Raw genomic sequence first — 14,963 nt, 5'->3', positions numbered from 1 at the left:
TGCTCTACTCCCTGAGTTAAAGACCCTGTCCTGTCTCAGTCCCCAGGATCTCACCTCGTGTGTAAAAAAAAAACACTCAAAAAACTGACGTGGATCTGATACAAGTAGGAGTGTTTATTTATGGTTAAATCCAACACAGTTCCACCTTACACACAAATATGTGAACATCTCCCTCTCTCTTCCTGTCTCTCCCTCCTTCTTTCTCTATGAGCAGTGTGGTGCTGGCCCCCTAGTGGTCATGTGTGGTACCACAGCAATAAATGAGCTACAATGCGTGGAATGGTGTGCACTGTACTGTACTGTACTGCAACAAGTTTATGATGTGGTCAATGAATGTTAACAAAAGCAAATCGTAAACATGGGTTACACACATATTAGAGTAGAAGAGTTCCACCAATAGCAGCTGATGCTGAAGCTTTTGCTGCCCGGCAATCTGGAATCATTCCTAGTTGAACCTGTTCCAGTTTCGATGGTGTTTAGTACTCTTAAATAGGTTGCAGGCTTTGGATGTTGTCCCTGCCTGTTGCATGGTAGACGGTACATAAATAGCAACCAGTTGATCTATTATGCAAAATCATTGGCTGCTGGGCTCTGTCCCTTGCCTCTGCCCAGTGTCCATGCAGTATCAAGGGAATTAGAGCTCTCTGACCTCTTTGTAGTATTTACTGAAACAGTCCATGTCCTGCCCATGCGGTATCAACAGCGTCCTAACTCTCTCTACTGGCTGTCTCTTGACTGAGGCTGGTCTTTCTGAAATTCACACATTGCAACCATCAGCCTCCAGTGCTCTGTGCTCTGTGCAGGAAGGTCTCTCGGCTAGAGACCTCAAGGCACTCCACAGCTCTGCAGTCTTGGAATTTGTACGGCCCTCCTTAGTTACAGTTCTGTTTTGAACATATGTACATGTTTCAGCTCCGAGGTCTGGTCCTGTCTCGTGTTTCTGAGGCCTGGTCCTGTCTCGTGTTTCCGAGGCCTGGTCCTGTCTCGTGTTTCCGAGGCCTGGTCCTGTCTCGTGTTTCCGAGGCCTGGTCCTGTCTCATGTTTCCGAGGCCTGGTCCTGTCTCATGTTTCCGAGGCCTGGTCCTGTCTCGTGTTTCCGAGGCCTGGTCCTGTCTCGTGTTTCCGAGGCCTGGTCCTGTCTCGTGTTTCTGAGGCCTGGTCCTGTCTCGTGTTTCCGAGGCCTGGTCCTGTCTCGTGTTTCCGAGGCCTGGTCCTGTCTCGTGTTTCCGAGGCCTGGTCCTGTCTCGTGTTTCCGAGGCCTGGTCCTGTCTCGTGTTTCCGAGGCCTGGTCCTGTCTCATGTTTCCGAGGCCTGGTCCTGTCTCGTGTTTCCGAGGCCTGGTCCTGTCTCGTGTTTCCGAGGCCTGGTCCTGTCTCGTGTTTCTGAGGCCTGGTCCTGTCTCGTGTTTCTGAGGCCTGGTCCTGTCTCGTGTTTCCGAGGCCTGGTCCTGTCTCGTGTTTCCGAGGCCTGGTCCTGTCTCGTGTTTCCGAGGCCTGGTCCTGTCTCGTGTTTCCGAGACCTGGTCCTGTCTTGTGTTTCCGAGGCCTGGTCCTGTCTCGTGTTTCCGAGGCCTGGTCCTGTCTCGTGTTTCCGAGGCCTGGTCCTGTCTCGTGTTTCCAAGGCCTGGTCCTGTCTCGTGTTTCTGAGGCCTGGTCCTGTCTCATGTTTCCGAGGCCTGGTCCTGTCTCGTGTTTCCGAGGCCTGGTCCTGTCTCGTGTTTTCACTTTGCCTGCTTTCACATTCCCACACCTCTGGTTCCCGCACCTCTGGTTCTCTCACCTCTGGTTCTCTCACCTCCGGTTCTCTCCCAACCAAGAGAAAAAACACAAGAAAATACAGTGAGAATACAGTGGGGGGAGGGTGGGGGGTGAGAGGGAGGGGGGAGAGAGAGAGAGGTACAAAACGGATTTAGCTTGTTCATTATGTTCTCAAATATGATCCCTGGTGTGATTGTGCTCGCTGTGGTGTTTGGGCAAACAGAACCTCTTGACTTTGTAGGTAGACACACACAACTTCATGAGGTTGGCATGCTCCAGGAAATAGCTGCCGTCCGGGCAAGACAAAAAAAAAAGCACAACATTGACTTTTTCCTTCCCCATGTGTGTTTCCTATTTAAGACTTGACAAGTGAGGAGTGGAGTGGACATGCTGTTTTTGACTTTCAGTTATCATGTATATGCTACTATGTGAGAATATGACAGACCTGTCTTCCTTCTTTATCCTCTAATGTGTAAGATCAGACATCTCCTCTCTGGTTCTTAGAAACACCTGTCTATTCCTCTGTACTCCATGTGGCAGTCTTTCATATCATCTCTCCCTCTTCCTCTCTCTGTTTCTCCCTCTCCCTCTCTTTCTCTTCCTCTCTCTCCCTCTCTCCCTCTTCCTCTCTCTGTTTCTCCCTCCCTCTTCCTCTCTCTTTCTCTTCCTTTCTCCCTCTTCCTCTCTCTCTCTCCCTCTTCCTCTATTTCTCTCCCTCTTCCACCCTCTCTTTCTCTTCCTCTCTCTCCTTTCTCTCTCTTCTCTCTGTTTCCTCTCCCTCTTCCTCTCTTTTTCTCCTCTCTTTCTCTTCCTCTCGCTCTCCCTCTTCCTCTCTCTGTTTCTCCCTCTCCCTCTCTTTCTCTTCCTCTCTCTCTTTCTCTTCCTCTCTCTTTCTCTTCCTCTCTCTCTCCCTCTTCCTCTCTCTGTTTCTCCCTCTCTCTTCCTCTCTTTCTCTTCCTTTCTCCCTCTTCCTCTCTCTTCCTCTATTTCTCTCCCTCTTCCACCCTCTCTTTCTCTTCCTCTCTCTCTCCCTTTCTCTCCCTCTTCCTCTCTCTGTTTCTCCCTCTCCCTCTTCCTCTCTCTCTTTCTCTTCCTCTCTCTCTCCATCTTCCTCTCTCTCTTTCTCTCCTCTTTCTCTTCCGCTCGCTCTCCCTCTTCCTCACGCTCTCCCTCCCTCTCTTTCTCTTCCTCTCGCTCTCCCTCTTCCTCCCTCTCTTTCTCTTCCTCTTTCTCTCCCTCTTCCTCCCTCTCTTTCTCTCTCTAACTCTCAAAATTATAGCTTTTGCATAAGCTTTTGTCTTGGAGTTGAACATCCCATGTTTGTCCTCTACGCTTAAACTGATGCTCTTCTTCAAACTGTAAGCTACCTTGACTAAAGCCTCACTTCCTATTCACGCAAAAGACCTCTGTGGCCCCGGCGCTATCTGTAGACTCCCTCTAAGGAAGGTAAAGACCTCTGTGGCCCCGGCGCTATCTGTAGACTCCCTCTAAGGAAGGTAAAGACCTCTGTGGCCCCGGCGCTATCTGTAGACTCCCTCTAAGGAAGGTACAAGAGGAGGGGTACAGTGTGGGAAAAGACTAAGTTTGACAAATGACAATGATTTACGGTACAGATCTGACATTTGCAGACAGTGAGCGATGCCCTCTTCTAAACGAGTGGCCATTACCTGTTAGTGTTTGTCTGTACAGCATGTCACCTGGAATCACCTGGAATCACCTGGAATCACCTGGAATCACCTGGAATCACCTGGAATCACCTGGAATCACCTGGTGACAGTAACTATTAGGATGGTCTCAGTGTGTTATATGAAATGTTTTATTTTTATTTTTAATTGTATTTAACTAGGCAAGTCAGTTAAGAACAAATTTGTATTTACAATGACAGCCTACCAAAAGGGCTCCTGCAGGGTGCTGGGATTAAAAATATAAATAAATGAAATAAAAAATATTGATAAAACAAAAGGTTGATACTTTGTGTTCATCCCAAATGGCACCCTATTTCTTACATACTACATAGAAAACAGGGTGCCATTTGAGACGTACTCTTTGTCATGTTATTACCCCTAGTTATTACATAATCCTACTATCAATCTTTCCCCTTTACCTGTTACCACTTTATGTAGGCTACGTTGGTATGAACGGTGGCAAAAATGAACAATGTTCTCCTTTAGTCCATGTCAAATTATACTCACAGACACCCCTCTCAGTTCCTGCTTCAGGACATAAAACAACTCCCACTTGGCTGGGCTTGTGTCTGAAAAGGTGAAATATGATACAGTAGGTTGATTGTCTGTAGAAATAGCTCTTCTCTCAGGAATTAGGAAAGAAAACCATCTGGAATTGAAATATTTTCACCCCTTTGGGTCGCGTGTCATGCCTCTTGTTTCCTGGGCTCCGGCCCGCCTCGCGGACTATTTAAAGATTCTCCTCTCCGTAGCTCAGTCCTCGAGCCCTGCAGCGAGTCAACACAACCGACTGTAGACTGTCTGAACGAAAACAAACGGGTTGTAGTGTGCACGCTGTTAAAATAAACTAGCAACAATGTCTGAGGAAATTATCACCAGAATTTGCCTTTTTCTACTCATCGTCTGCTCGGTAAGTTTAATATATAATATGACAGATCTTATGTATCAGATGTGAATAAAGTGCTGGATTTTCATCCATTAATTTATGTAACTTTGTCAACACTTTGCATTTGATGCAATAACAACCTATTCTTTCTCTCTCATTCACCCGGGTTATTGTTATATGATTTGTCTTGTCTTCATATTTATTATTTAGCCATGTAATTGTAGATTTGAAGTACAACTTTTGGGAACGCATTGTGCGTTATAGCAGCTAAAACATTCCATGGTGGTGTGGTCTCACAGTAAACAGCTCTGTAAAGTATAATACAGCAGCTCTGTAAAGTGTCCTGTAAAGTATTATACAGCAGCTCTGTAAAATATCCTGTAAAGTATTATACAGCAGCTCTGTAAAATATCCTGTAAAGTATTATACAGCAGCTCTGTAAAATATCCTGTAAAGTATTATACAGCAGCTCTGTAAAATATCCTGTAAAGTATTATACAGCAGCTCTGTAAAATATCCTGTAAAGTATTATACAGCAGCGCTGTAAAATATCCTGTAAAGTATTATACAGCAGCTCTGTAAAATATCCTGTCAAGTATTATACATCAGCTCTGTAAAGTAGTCTACAGCAGCTCTGTAAAGTAGCCTGTAAAGTATTATACAGCAGCTCTATAAAGTAGCTTACAGCAGCTCTGTAAAGTAGCCTGTAGGTATTATACAGCAGCTCTGTAAAGTAGCCTGTAAAGTATTATACAGCAGTTCTGTAAAGTAGCCTATAAAGTAGTCTACAGCAGCTCTGTAAAGTTGCTTACAGCAGCTCTGTAAAGTAGTCTGTAGGCATTATTCAGCAGCTTAAAATAGACTATAAAGTATTATACAGCATTTCTGTAAAGTAGCCTGTAAATTAGTCTACAGCAGCTCTGTAAAGTAGTCTACTGCAGCTCTTTAATGTAGCCTGTAGGTATTATACAGCAGCTCTGTAAAGTAGCCTATAAAGTAACCCACAGCAGCTCTGTAAAGTAGCCTGTAAAGTAACCTATAGCAACTCTATAAAGTAGCTTACAGCAGCTCTTTAATGTAGCCTGTAGGTATTATACAGCAGCACTGTAAAGTAGCCTGTAAAGTATTATACAGCAGCTCTATAAAGTAACCTACAGCAGCTTTGTAAAGTAGCCTGTAAAGTAACCTATAGCAATTCTATAAAGTAGTGTACAGCAGCTCTGTAAAGTAACCTACAGCAGCTCTGTAAAGTATCCTGTAAAGTAGACTACAGCAGCAATTTTGTAAAAAATGCAAGATTTGTCTTATTCATTGCTACTAAAAGGAACATAAGTACAGAGTACAGAGAAGCAGTAAAAATAACTTAGTAGCCTAAATTGCGACATAGGACCTACAATTTAGTGCCAAACTGTTTTTGTCCCCTCTTATTAAATGGTTTTTAATCCATGTGATGCTAACCTTTTATCACTACATGTATTTCGATAAACAGCACATCAAGATTTGACAGCATTTGAGTAGCCTACATAGATTAGTTGTATTTATTTGTACATGCTGTAATACCACATTGGTATTACAGCATGTACAAAGGACTACCAGAATTGATTTGGCTACATCGAGTCATGTCCCCATCTCGTGGCAGTAAGATGCATTACAAGTGAGGTGTTAACACAAAACGTGAAGAAGCCCCATACTACAGTATCTGCTTCTTTGACACACAGTATAGACCTAACTCATTGCTTGAAGCTTAGTGGATAAACACATCTTCCCTCGAGACATATCCTGATGTCAGACACGTTATTCACACTATCCTAAGTGTTTTCTTTAACATTTCTGACTGTTATATTTTCTTCCATCTACAGACAATGGCCCAGGACTGTTCTGATCCCTGTGACTGCCCCTCGGACCCTCCTCCATGCCCGTTTGGTACCAGCCTGGTTCTGGATGGCTGTGGTTGCTGTAAGGTGTGTGCCAGGCAAGCCGGGGAGCCCTGTACCCTCCTGGAGCCATGTGACCACCATAAGGGGCTTTACTGTGATTATGCAGTGCTGAGTGACACTGAGCACGGCATCTGCATGGGTGAGTTGAATTATCCTGTCAACTATTAAAGAAAAGGTAGGAGGTTTTGAGATATCTATCGAGACTGTGATCACCTCTTGGCTCTCCTATTGTAGAGATTGCTGCATATTTTGTGTAGACTTTGTCAGGGGTTTCGCTTATCATTATCCAAAGCGGGCAATCTCTGGCCTAATAATGTAAAGCCTTTGAAATATGAAATCTAAAATGGCGCCTCCTCCTCTTGTGTTTCAGCCCAGGAAGGCCAGACGTGCGACCTGGGAGGGGTCATCTACCGCAGTGGAGAGACCTTCCAGCCCAGCTGCAAGCACCAGTGTGTCTGTATGAACGGAGAGATCGGCTGCGTACCAACCTGTGCCAGCGACGTGTGGCTGCCATCCCCAGACTGCCCGTACCCACGCCGCATCCAGATCCCTGGGAAGTGCTGTGAGGAGTGGGTGTGTGATCAGAGTCCTCAGGACAACCCTTATCAGTCAGCCATGGCTGGTGAGTCTAACCTCTCTCTCTCTCTCTCGCTCTCTCGCTCTCTCGCTCTCTCTTTCTACCAAAGTTCAAACTAACCACCTCTCCCTCTTGTTCACCCCTTTCACCACTGTTCACCTTTTCTTCTCCCTTCCTCTTCTCTCAGGATCTGAAATTCACCCCTTGGTCTCCTCTTCCCCTCTGTCAGTCTACAGAGAGGAGTCAGCCCACGGGCCGGTCCCGGCGGAGAGCCCCAGGGAGAACTGCATCGTCCAGACCACCAAATGGGACGAATGCTCGGCCACCTGCGGCATGGGCGTGTCGTCCCGCGTCACCAATGACAACGAGCGGTGCCAGCTGGAGAGACAGACTCGTGTCTGTATGATCCGGCCCTGCCATGTGGAGCAAGAGAAGGACATCAAGGTGGGTACATGGACTAATACCATTATATAGTATAACAACATATAGAGGAGCGTATTATATAGTATAACAACATATAGAGGAATGTATTATATAGTATAACAACATATAGAGGAATGTATTATATAGTATAACAACATATAGAGGAATGTATTATATAGTATAACAACATATAGAGGAATGTATTATATAGTATAACAACATATAGAGGAATGTATTATATAGTATAACAACATATAGAGGAGCGTATTATATAGTATAACAACATATAGAGGAGCGTATTATATAGTATAACAACATATAGAGGAATGTATTATATAGTATAACAACATATAGAGGAATGTATTATATAGTATAACAACATATAGAGGAATGTATTATATAGTATAACAACATATAGAGGAATGTATTATATAGTATAACAACATATAGAGGAATGTATTATATAGTATAACAACATATAGAGGAATGTATTATATAGTATAACAACATATAGAGGAATGTATTATATAGTGTTCTATATAGCCTATTATATAAGCATGACATAAGATGATATCACATGACATTTCTCAGCACATTTAATAAGTGAATACTGTATTTTCATCACAAATCTAAACAAGAAGCCATGCAATTCAGGAGCATAGAATGTCTTTGGCTCCAACTGAGCAGCAGTAGTCTTCCCTGTGGCTCAGTTGGTAGAGCACAGTGTTTGCAACGCCAGCATGGTGTGTGCAACGCCAGGGTTGTGGGTTTGATTCCCACGGGGGGCCAGTACAAAAAAAAATGCATGAAATTAAATGTATGCATTCACTACTGTAAGTTGCTCTGGATAAGAGCGTCTGCTAAATGACTAGAATGTAAAATGGTATTGTTTACTAAAGGTTAAACTCAAGCTGCCCTAAGCATGATAGACAATGTAGCAAGTTGTTGTTCCTAAACTAACCACTGTTCTTCCTGGTTCCACAGAGGGGTAAGAAGTGTGTACGGACCCCCAAGTCCCTGCGCGGCATGCGTTTCCAGCTGTCAGGCTGCAGCAGCACGAGGATCTACAAGCCCAAGTTCTGTGGCGTGTGTACGGACGGTCGCTGCTGCACGCCCCACACCACCGTCACCGCCGAGGTGGAGTTCCACTGTCCCGAAGGAGACACCTTCAGACGCAAGATGATGTTCATCAAGATGTGCTCCTGCCACCACGACTGTCCACGCGACAATGACATCTTCCTGGCCTCACACACACGCAGAATGATCGGGGACTATGACAACGATATGTAAACATCATGGCTGACAAACACACTGACAAGTACATAAACACATCAGCACATCCACACAGATAAAACTACTTCACATCGCTCTCACACACACATAGGCAGCTTTTTGAATTGCTGGACGCGTGTCTCTACCTTACTGCCCATAGACATGTCTACCTAGTAGTGAGACTGAAAACAAGTATGTGAGTTCAAGCATGAGATAGACTCTTTAGGTTTTCTATTGTTACTTCGTTTTTTGTTTTGTTTGGGTTTTTAACGCGCAGCTCTAAAGTCACCTGGCTCTTTGACTCGTCTGCCTGTATGTCTACAGAGATACTAGAAGGTGGATCTGACGCACTGAGGAATCAATGTTGGAGACACATATCACTTAGGAAGGTATATAGTTATATTCACTGCTAAAGGGTTATAGGAGCATGACATGGTCGTGTACAGATGAGCAGAAGGTACTTACTAAACCAAATGTCACATTTTGACATAAAATGTTAGAATATGACATTTAAAAAAAAACAACATTATTCATATGTTAAAGATTAACAATACAGAAATAGTTTGAATATATTATACTACTAGTATGTGCCTCGACTGATCTGCATATTATTGAGTGAATATATATATATATATATATATATATATATATACTTATATACACCTGACACAAAATTATTGGAAATGTTTATTATTGAGTCTTTTAACTTCGACGGGGACGTTACCTATATCTCTAATTATTTAGTCACTTCATTAGTTGTTGACCATTGATATATTTTCAGTTTAGTCCAACGTAAGAGTTTGGGTCCCTAAAAATTGCTTTGTCTGACCGTGAATTCACATTCACATCATGGTCAAAAAGAGACATTAAAATGACTAAAATCCAAAGAAAAAAAACACTAGTCCAAAAACACTAAAAACAAAAAGGTGGCTTGGCTGAAGAATGTAAATAATATTGTTTACTGTTTATTTAAAAAAGAAAAGAAAGAACAAAGGAAATAAATGAATTCTGCATTGACGAATACACCTTGTGTAAATACTCTAAGACTGTGTACAGTTTAGTACTATAATTTATGTACCCGGTTGTTTAATTAATAACACCAGGTTGTAAGTTGTTGTTGTATTTGTATCATACTTGTTTTTCACTGTAACCACCTGGCCAAGATACAAGTCAGTTCCTATTGTTGCACTTTTGTCTATTTCTAATTAAATAAATTATATATTTTTTATACATAAACTACTTTTCATCGTTTTGTCTGACATACACAGTGAGACTAATTGTTTCTGAAATATTAATGTTAAAGACTGCATAGAAATCGAGGCATTTCTTAAAATAGAAGGTCTAGTCTAGAGGAGGGTGTGGCCAGTACAGGCAGTCATCATTTCCCTGTCTGCTGTATAATTCTAATGGAATGAGATGGAACATGGAACGTTCTAATGGAATGAGATGGAACATGGAACATTCTAATGGAATGAGATGGAACATGGAACATTCTAATGGAATGAGATGGAACGTTCTAATGGAATGAGATGGAACATGGAACATTCTAATGGAATGAGATGGAACATGGAACATTCTAATGGAATGAGATGGAACATGGAACATTCTAATGGAATGAGATGGAACATTCTAATGGAATGAGATGGAACATAGAACATTCTAATGGAATGAGATGGAACATGGAACATTCTAATGGAATGAGATGGAACATGGAACATTCTAATGGAATGAGATGGGACATGGAACATTCTAATGGAATGAGATGGAACATGGAACATTCTAATGGAATGAGATGGAACATAGAACATTCTAATGGAATGAGATGGAACATGGAACATTCTAATGGAATGAGATGGAACATGGAACATTCTAATGGAATGAGATGGAACATGGAACATTCTAATGGAATGAGATGGAACATGGAACATTCTAATGGAATGAGATGGAACATGGAACATTCTAATGGAATGATACAGTAGCAGTAATCTACTGTTAGGACAGCATGGGGGCAGCAGGTAGCCTAGCAGTTAAGAGCGTTGGACCAGTAACCAGAAGGTTGCTGCTTTGAATCCCTCAGCCAACTAGGTGAAAAATCTGACGATGTTCCCTTACGCAAGGCACTTAACCCTAATTGCTCCTGTAAGGATATGAGTGTCTGCTAAATGACTCAAATAAAAATCTGAGAAATGGTCAAGAAAGAAAAGTTCTGTCTCTCGATCCAGTGGGACATAATAGAATCCATCAATGCTAGTAGTAATGGCTGTTTAGGAAGTGAACGATGGAGTCGCCTACTGCAGCACATCCCCTCTAATCAGACTCACTGGCAGACAGACAGACAGCTCTGGGGAGCGAGCTGATCTGCAGAGTAGCTGTATCTACGTAACTCAAGAACTGGTTGTGTCCCAAAAGGCAGATTATCACTTAGTGGCGGGGGGGGTCCCACATGCATAGTCAGCGTCTAAGTGCCTGCGTATGATGTTATGGACGCAGCTGAGTGACGCGGTCCACAGTCGACTGCAGCATTTGCAGAAGACGGCCTGTCAAGGAGTAGGAACCAGGAACTAGTGTTCATGGGAAGGAATGTTGTTTTGGGTGTTTGCTTTAAATATTTCATATCTTTTCTGCGTACTTGGGTCATTTCACCAAAACACACACACACACACACACACACACACACACACACACACACACACACACACACACACACACACACACACACACACACACACACACACACACACACACACACACACACACACACACACACACACACACACACACACACACACACACACACACAGAGAGAGAGCGTGCCCTACATGCACCTGGACCTCAGAATCCCTCCCTGGCAGAAATAGAAGATATGGGGAATTAGGTAACTGAGCACAAAGCAATTACTCTCTTCAACTCATGTGCATTGTCCCGTTTAATTTGAGATCAGTTCACCATTCTGAAACGATAGTAATAGTAATATGATAGTATTATGAGCTGAACTGGAGCCTGTATTTGTTTTGTAATCAGATGTATTTCTAGTAGCTGGTGCTGCTGTGTAGGAAGGACAATGTAGCTACTGTTTCTGTTTGTATTAATGGAGCTGGTGCTGCTGTATTGTAGGTAGGTGGCATACACTTTGATTTCAATATGATGATATGTGTCCCAAATGGCACCCTATACCCTCTGTAGTGCACTACTTTTGACCAGGACTAATAGGGCTCTAATCAAAAGTAGTGCACTATATAGGGAATAGGGCCCTGGTCAAAAGTAGTGCACTATATAGGGAATAGGGTCCTGGTCAAAAGTAGTGCACTATATATGGGGATAGTGTGCCATTTTGGTATTCAGCCTATGAGCAGTTATCTGTGGGTGAGTATTAGAACAGAATAGTTGTGAGTGGAATTATTATTTAGGTGTAAATTGCTACGTAGAGTTATAAAGAGATGCACTTTAACAATACGATCGAGAGCGTATCCATCCCCGTAGGCGGATGTGTGGGCGTTCTAAAGTTAATCCCCTAAATATGTCATGGCAACCTGCAAAAAGCATAGCAAAAGAGGACAGAGCTTGAAAACTGGAACGAAAAAAAACAACAAAAAAATAAGCTAAAAGACTGAGCTTAAATGTATTTCTAAAAAAAATAATATTTGTTGACAGTAAATGCTGAGTGAATGCCACCAGCAGCCTAGAGGAAGAGCAGGCTGCTGAATGACTGACCAGCACAGACAGATTCAACACAAACCATGCATTTAGGAAGTCTGTCATGTTTGGTTTCCTCTGCCGATGTTCTCCAGTGAGAGGACCTGACCGCTCACTGACCTCTCACCTCAAAGCCCAATCCACCTCCACAGATGTTCTACTTAGAAAGGTTAACACCAGGTGAAGAGAATGTTCAATGTAGATGATGTTAACATTGTTATCACATCTGAGGTCCATCTGAGAATAATCTATTATTTCAAAAACAACAGTGAGTAAAATGCATAGCCTACTTTCATATCCTACATTTCAAAGACACTGTGATAAAGTGTAAGCGATATTTTAATTGGGTGACTCTGGGTATTATTGATTACCATGAATATGGCAGACTGGTTAATAGGATTGGACAAGTAACCGGAAGGTCGCTGGCTTGAATCCCTGAACCGACTAGGTGAACAAAATGTGTAGACGTGCCCTTGAGCAAAGGCACTTAAACCTATAAGTCGCTCTGGATAAGAGTTTCTGATAAAATGTAAATGTATAAATTCATATTTATTCAGTCTAGAGGTCAAGATCTCCTGCCATCCCTTGACCTTTTCCCCCAAAGTGCATCTCACCTGCTACAGCACGGCAAGCAGTACCAGAGCTCTAAGTCTAGGACCAAAAGGCTCCTTAACAGCTTCTACCCCCAAGCCATAAAACTGCTGAACAATTCATCAAATGGTCCCCACACTATTTACAATGACCCCCCCCATTTGTTTTGTACACTGCTGCTACTCTCTGTTTATTATCTATGCATAGTCACTTCACCTCTACCTACATGTACAAATGACCTCCATTAACCTGTACTGGTACCCACTATATATAGTCTCGTCATTGTTATGTTATTGTCTTACTTTTTATTCTTTTTTACTTTAGTTTATTTGGTAAATATTTTCTTAACTCTTCTTGAAATGCGCTGTTGGATAAGGGCTTGTAAACATTTCACGGTAAGGTCGACACTTGTTATTATTCGGCGCATGTGACAAATAATGTTTCATTTGATTTGACCTCTGATGTCAGTGTAGCAACTTCAGCACATGGTGAGTTGGATGCATAAACACGCGCTGCTGTAGTTTAGGGTCTGCGCTGGCTACACACAAAAACACTTTGGGGTAAAAAAATATTGCACATTTCTACTACTCAACAACAACAACAACAACAACAACAACAACAAGAACACCAATCGGTGGTTGTTGTCAGTCACTAATCCCAGTCCGTTGCCCGTGCATAACATTATCCATACGACATCACAGTACCTGGCTGAGATAACGCGCTTTGCTCCAATCACCATCTTCCAGAGGCGGGTAAATGGATGTCGCGACCCCGACGGTGGACTACAATCACAACTCCACAGTGACGGGTTTTTGGACGGAGGAATGCTGCTGTGTTGGTGAGAAAGGCTAAATGAATAGAAGCCCCTACTGCACAAATGAGTAAATGACACGGGCATATAATAAGAAGGAATCGAAGACAACGCGCTGTCATCTTCCCAGGTAAACCCATTAAATCGAAAACGTTGTCAATGGCACGTTTCGTCTATTTCTGGAGCCGTCTCATTTGTGAATGTATGGGCAACGTCTGGCCAACGTTAGTCCATTTTATCGTGTAATTCAATGCTGTGGTGCAGTGGGTATAGAAATGAGCAACATTATATACTCGTTATCTCGGGGGGGGGGCTATGTTTTCATGTGCTCTGTGCTCACTATTTCACTGTCATTTTATGGGGTTTGTTTTGTCAGTCGGACACTGAGTCGGTCGGACACTCTTTTCTTTTCCTCCCCGTCATAGTTTGTTCTAGAATTGTCAGTTACCGATGAGAGTATAGGCGAGGCAAGCCTAGGTAGGGTAAGTAGTCAGGTGGACTAGTGCATGGGAGCTAAATAAATCGGAGTGAAGAAGATTTCAAGTGGATTAGCCACCACTGGCACGGTAGAGCGCGCGCCTTTGGCTTTCGTGCTATGGTTGTGACAGCTGTCATCCGGTTCAGAGTTCCTGGCGGTTCGAACGTTGGGCCACTAACCGAAAGGTCGCTTGTTCGAATCCACGAGTCGACAAGGTGAACACTGTCGTTGTTCCCTTGAGCAAGGCACTTTAAGCCTAATTGCTTTCAGGGTTGCAGTTGATAATGGCTGAGCACCTCTCTGAGGGCGTTGGGATAAACAAACACCACATTTCCAATTCACATATGCTTATTAACAAACATGTACATGTCTGAGATAGGACAAATATAAGCACCCACCTTATTATTATCATATTATGAGGGCCATGCGAAATAAATAATCCACACAGTGGGAGGTGTAGCCTATGTTAATAAAGCGCATTTGACTGAGGATGCTTCAGTCGTGTGCATGGAATCTATGGTAGGTCTACTATGGACCAAAAGTATAGGCTATTACTCCACCTTGGTTTTATGTTCCTGTTATGTTTTATCCACACACCGCCGGCGTGAGGGAACGCTAAGACTCATTGGTCTATTATTGTTGCTGTCTGCTGCATAGATACAGTAGCTGGTTGCCGCGGTTCCAAGGCAGTCCGTTTCTGCGAAATCCAGCATCTCACCCCGCCTCTCTCGCGTCAGTCGGTGGCATCGGCAAACTGTTTGTTGGTGATCCACTCGCGTTTTTCCCTTGCGGCGGACGCGGAAGGGAGGGAGGACGCACTTCAGTGGCCCAATGTAGGGTAGACTGACAGCGC

The 14,963-nt window shown here is 43.2% G+C and overlaps 1 protein-coding gene across 2 annotated transcripts; it reads left to right on the top strand.

Moving 5' to 3' along the window:
* Window positions 1-4,041: 4,041 nt before the first annotated feature.
* On the top strand, window positions 4,042-9,773 carry LOC106570673 (CCN family member 2). 2 transcript variants are annotated; one of them, XM_014143144.2, is made up of 5 exons: window positions 4,042-4,352; window positions 6,188-6,404; window positions 6,636-6,887; window positions 7,030-7,286; window positions 8,250-9,773. In XM_014143144.2, exons 1-5 carry the CDS (start codon window positions 4,299-4,301, stop codon window positions 8,553-8,555), a joined length of 1,086 nt encoding a protein of 361 aa, XP_013998619.1. In that variant the 5' UTR covers window positions 4,042-4,298; the 3' UTR covers window positions 8,556-9,773. The 2 variants fall into 2 exon arrangements, with proteins under 2 accessions (XP_013998619.1, XP_013998620.1); XM_014143145.2 differs by having other exon boundaries at window positions 4,049-4,352; window positions 7,072-7,286.
* The last annotated feature ends 5,190 nt before the right edge of the window (window positions 9,774-14,963 follow it).

The sequence above is a fragment of the Salmo salar genome, chromosome ssa14 (genome assembly GCF_905237065.1).
Source record: "Salmo salar chromosome ssa14, Ssal_v3.1, whole genome shotgun sequence".
In the NCBI taxonomy this organism is placed as follows: Eukaryota; Metazoa; Chordata; class Actinopteri; order Salmoniformes; family Salmonidae; genus Salmo; species Salmo salar.
This window is presented reverse-complemented; position numbering and strand designations above follow the sequence as displayed.

Bases quoted from the DNA above. Each gene is read 5' to 3' on its own strand.
- LOC106570673 (XM_014143144.2), top strand. From the start codon at position 4,299: ATGTCTGAGGAAATTATCACCAGAATTTGCCTTTTTCTACTCATCGTC. The intron at 4,353-6,187 runs GTAAGTTTAATA...TTCCATCTACAG, and splicing joins TTCTACTCATCGTCTGCTCG to ACAATGGCCCAGGACTGTTC. The intron at 7,287-8,249 runs GTGGGTACATGG...CTGGTTCCACAG, and splicing joins AGCAAGAGAAGGACATCAAG to AGGGGTAAGAAGTGTGTACG.